This window comes from Microtus ochrogaster, chromosome 4, assembly GCF_000317375.1.
Source record: "Microtus ochrogaster isolate Prairie Vole_2 chromosome 4, MicOch1.0, whole genome shotgun sequence".
In the NCBI taxonomy this organism is placed as follows: Eukaryota; Metazoa; Chordata; class Mammalia; order Rodentia; family Cricetidae; genus Microtus; species Microtus ochrogaster.
The window spans coordinates 49,670,778-49,675,397 of record NC_022011.1 but is presented as its reverse complement, the minus strand read 5'-3'; the positions used below and the strand labels follow the sequence as shown (position 1 = coordinate 49,675,397).

Here is a 4,620-nt window from a genome sequence, read left to right as displayed (position 1 = left end):
GAGTAGGGGTTTCCCGACAGGGTTTCCCCATGTAACAGCCCTAGCTGTCCTGGAACTAACTCTTGTAGACCAGGCTGGCCTCAAACTCACAGAGATCTGTCTGCTTTTTGCCTCCCGAGTGCTGGGATTAAAGGTGTGCAGCACTGCCTGGCCCAGCTCATCTCTTCTAAGGAAAACATCGAACTGGGCTGGATGACAGTTCAGAAGTTTGTCATCAAAGCAGGAAGTATAGCAGCATGCAGGCGCAGAGTTGGTGCTGGAGAAGAAGCAGAGAACTCTTTATCTGGATAGATAGGCAGTTAGAAGAGAATGACACTGGGCTTGGCTCAAGCATTTGAAACCCCAAAGCCCACCCCCAGTGACACACTTCCTCCAATAAGGAAGGCCATACCTCCTAATATTTGCTGTGTCTCACCTCCAGCAGAGAGTCCTGTTAATTGTTAATGGGTCTGGGTACCATGTGCACTTGCTAATTTTCTTCTCCAAGGTGCTACCTGTACATTAGCTGCATGGAATTGAGGTGCCCATATCAACTCCTAACCCCATAATGTCCTGATAGGAATTTGTTTTGGGTATTAAAGAGAGGGATGAATGTGGGTAGTTGGGTTATCTTGAATTAAGGAAGGAGGCCTAAGTGCTCACAGTTATGGTTGAGTGGCTGTTTGGGATCTGGCATGTACTTCTAGCAGTAGAAAGTGACTTCTGGTTCCAGTGCTATAGAGTGCAGCTTGGTCTGTCAGGTCCATGATGGCAAGAGTCCCTGGAATCTATAGGTTGCTTGTTTTTCTGCATGCCTGTGAGCCTAGCACTTAGGAAGCACACCAGGCACTGAGAGTTCATCTGTAAAAGCTTTGTCTTCAGCCACACCTGCAGAAGACTCTGTGAAAGTTACAGAAATTCTGGAGATGTAGGCCACTTAGATGTTTGCCCAACCTACACCAGTCTTTGGGTTTTGTCACCATATGACATAGGTACAGGCATAGTGATATACACCTGTAATCCCAGCACTTTGGCAGAAACAGGAAGATTAAGGGATAAAAGTTACAGCTACATAGTGAATTCAGAGTCAACTGCTGTTACCTAAGGTCCCATAGTGGTCTGAGTCTCATGGCTGGTCCGTCCCATTGAGCATCTGGAGTGGCAGTGATCTGGGTATCAGGACTCAGGCTTAGTGAGTGAGTACCACAGCACCTGGGGACTACTCTAAGACACTGACTTCTTCAAAGTCTTGCTTTTTGCTGGTGGGAAAAGGTCTGTCCCGTCGCCCCCTCCCACCCCCACCCCCCTTGTATTGACCTTGTTGGGTGCGCAAAGGGAAGGTGTGTGTTAAGTTCTGTGGGTAGGATACTGTTGGGATCCAGAGCCACATGCTACTAATTAGGAAGTCAGCTGCTTTTCCTCTCATTTGTAGGTTCATTTTAACCGCGATGGATCGTTGATTGTATCTAGTAGCTACGATGGCCTCTGGTAAGTGAGAGTCTTCACTAGTGAACAAATGTGTATGGCCTGTTGTGCTGTTGTTCCAGCTCTGGTATAGCAAAAAGAGATGGGACATGTGCCTCACCTGTGCCCCTCTGGTTGTAGGTCATTGCAGACATGTGTTATAGAGTCCAGGGGGTGAAAAGCTGTAAAAGGAGGTGGTGGAGGTGATGGCTGAGAGGCGAGACCGCCCAGGGCGAGGTTGAGAACTGAGAGCTCTTTCCATACCCCAGTGTGAGTGCCCTTCCAAAGTTGTAGAAAGATAGTAAAGGGGTCAATCCTTGTGATAAGTGCAGTGGCCCTGTCCACAGAACCCATGAATTCTGGGCAGGTGAGTCATCCAGATCCCGTTGTGGAAGAGAGAAGCCAGGGGCGTGGTCTGCAGAGCTTATAACAGAGCATGCCATTGTCGATCTGACTGCTAGGTAGAAGTGCTCAGGGTCCTTTGAGGACAAGGGGGAGTGCAGGGCACAGGAGGCAGACTTGAGAGTACAGTGCTGGGAGATCACTGCTGATGTTCTGAGTTGAGCAGGGATGGGGCTGATAGAGAATGAGGTGAGTGAAGCACACAGTTGGTTTATGGCAGGGGTGATGGGCTCGTTGCACACTTCACTAAAGGCCATCTATGACTTTGAGGCTAAAAAACCTTGGATGGATTTAAATATACCTAAAATTAGAGATACTTAAAAGGAAGTGTTTGAGCAGGGCAGGTGACTGGAATCTCCGCAGCAAAATCCCAAGAACTGATTTGAAGGATAGGACAGGGAAGAGTGGCCTGGAGTGAACCAAAGGAGCTAGAAACTTCTGTGCCCCAAGCAGAGCTATGACCAAAAGGCAGAGAGTAAAATCTAAACATAACAGAAGGTGACTTAAATTTTTACTTATTTTTTTGTGGTGCTGCAGGTGGAACCAAGCTTTGCAGTTGCTTAGTTGGAACTTTGCCACTTTGAACAGGCCAGGCTGGGACTTAGTGAAGCCCCTTGGCGATATTATTTGTTTACTGGACATATATAGAGTGATGTGAACTAAACATTTTCTTTTGCTTTGGGGGTGGCACAAACTTTACCAAAAAGATAGTTCTCACAAAAGAAAGATAAAGCCCTTAAAGCTATTCCATTTCTGCCAGTCTGTGTTTACTGTGCTGTCTCTGTTATAGGCAGAGTGGCCCCAAGAGACTTCAGGTAGAAGTACACTTGAAACTTGAATTTTCGAGAATGAGTCCAGTACATGGGAGGTTGGGGAAATGGTAACAGGAGAACCACAGGTCGTGAGAATGGGTTGGCTGGATTCCCAGATGCCATTCTGCAACCAGCACACAGCCCCATCATAGGACTGGATATGCTGATGGGCAATGACTACCTGAGCTCTGGCTCTTGTTTGGCATGGTGCACCTGACTCTGCCCAGGTGGTTATAGCATTTGGGTCTGTGGTTACCTGGGTGTGCGCACAAAGACTCCCGACCTCCTGGGACTCTGTACTTGTCACCAGTAAAAGCCATAATCCACTTGAGACCACTCTTCTGTTTGCCATTAGAATAACATCAGGTGGCAGAGATGCTAGAGAGAAGTCTGGGGCACAGAGCTTGCACCCCCAAGTGTCCTGCCCTCCTAGCACCCGTGTATGTTGACCACCCTGTGGTGCTTAGACAATAGGCTTCAGACCATGTGGAGACTTGGGTTTAAGGAACTTTCCAAAAAGTTAGAAACAGTTTATTGAAGAAGCTGGCAGGAAGGAGCTTGGGAAGTTAAAGGAGATAGAGCATACCCTCATCCCATCACTCTGGGGACAGATGCTGGCAGAGTTCATAATTTGAAGACAGCCAGGGCTTTATGCTGAGACCCTGTCAGAAAGGAAGACAGAAATAGGAATCAGTATGTAAGGCATGTTTGATAGGTAAAGGTAAACAATAGGGGGTGGTATCTGAGCCCAGAGAAGACTGGAGGACTAGCAGTGCACTGCACTTGACCCCGCTTTTCCTAGGTAGACTCCATCCTAAAGAGCCGGAGGAAGTGATTAATAGATTAATATTCTTGGGGTCCTGGGACCTTAAAATTAATTAGTTTATTAGAGACAGGGTCCCATTTTGTAGCTCTGGGACTCAAATGCAGAACTCACAAGTAAAAACAAATTTAAAAACAGAAACTAAAAAGTCACTCGTACCGTCGGTCCTTTTCCCCTTGTCGTCCTTGCTTGTCACTGGGAAGTATAGTAAGCATCAATACTTGCCAGTTGTCCCTTAGCCAGTAAGTGACAGACCAGGATCCTGCTTCTGAGTCAGCTGGAACCTCAGCAGCACCTGTTCTCTGAGATTCAGGATCATGCATTGGCCTAGATTTAAGGTGATCTGCCAGGAGTTAACCAGGTAGATCATGGTAAAGATCTCTGTTGACAATTAAATGCTAAGATGTTTAGCAATGCTTTGATAGAAGAGGGGAGGAGCATGGAGCTTGAGACTGAGCGCACACCCTGGGGAGTTCAGGGTAGAGTCAGAAGTCACCATCAGTCACTCAGCCTCTGCCAGTAAGCAGTTAGTTGGGTTTCAGTCCCTAAGGGTGTTTTTGCTATTGTACAAAAGTGAATTTAAAAGAGGCCAGCAGGTGGTACAGCCTTTAAGCCTTTAATTCTGGCACTGGGAAGGCAGATCTTTGTGAGTTCAAGGCCAGCTAGAGCTACCTAGCGAGACTGTCTCAAAAAAGAAGCAAACAAACAAAAACATACACACACAAAAGAGAAATCCACAGAGGGTTCCAGTTGTGGCATCTTATGTCTGCTCCTCAGCATGAGAATCACAAATAAAATGGAGCCTGCAGAGATGGGTCACAGGGCATGTGCAGAGAGGAAGAAAGGGCTGTTGCTTTTGGACCAGACAAGCTTGTTTCAAGAGTGGAAACTTTGGGAGCTGTGGAGAGGCTGGTGTTGGGGAGGAGTTTTTCAAGACGTGGTTTCTCTGTGTAGTCCTGATCCGGAATTCATTCCGTAGAGCAGACTGCCTCTACCTCTGGAGTACTAAGGCTTGTACCACCACTTCCTGGCTTTTTTTTTTTTTCTTAAGATTTTTATTTATTAGCCGGGCGGTGGTGGCGCACGCCTTTAATCCCAGCACTCGGGAGGCAGAGGCAGGCGGATCTCTGTGAGTTCGAG

General features: G+C 47.3%; 1 protein-coding gene across 2 annotated transcripts in view; it reads left to right on the top strand.

The window, feature by feature from the left end:
- The window catches only part of Wdr5 (WD repeat domain 5), a 20,404-nt gene that overhangs the window by 7,463 nt on the left and 8,321 nt on the right, over positions 1 to 4,620 (top strand). For both annotated transcript variants that reach the window (XM_026778767.1, XM_005346210.2), the window contains exon 8: positions 1,412 to 1,467. In XM_026778767.1, coding sequence (XP_026634568.1) covers positions 1,412 to 1,467 — 56 coding nt within the window. The remainder of the gene's footprint in view (positions 1 to 1,411; positions 1,468 to 4,620) is intronic.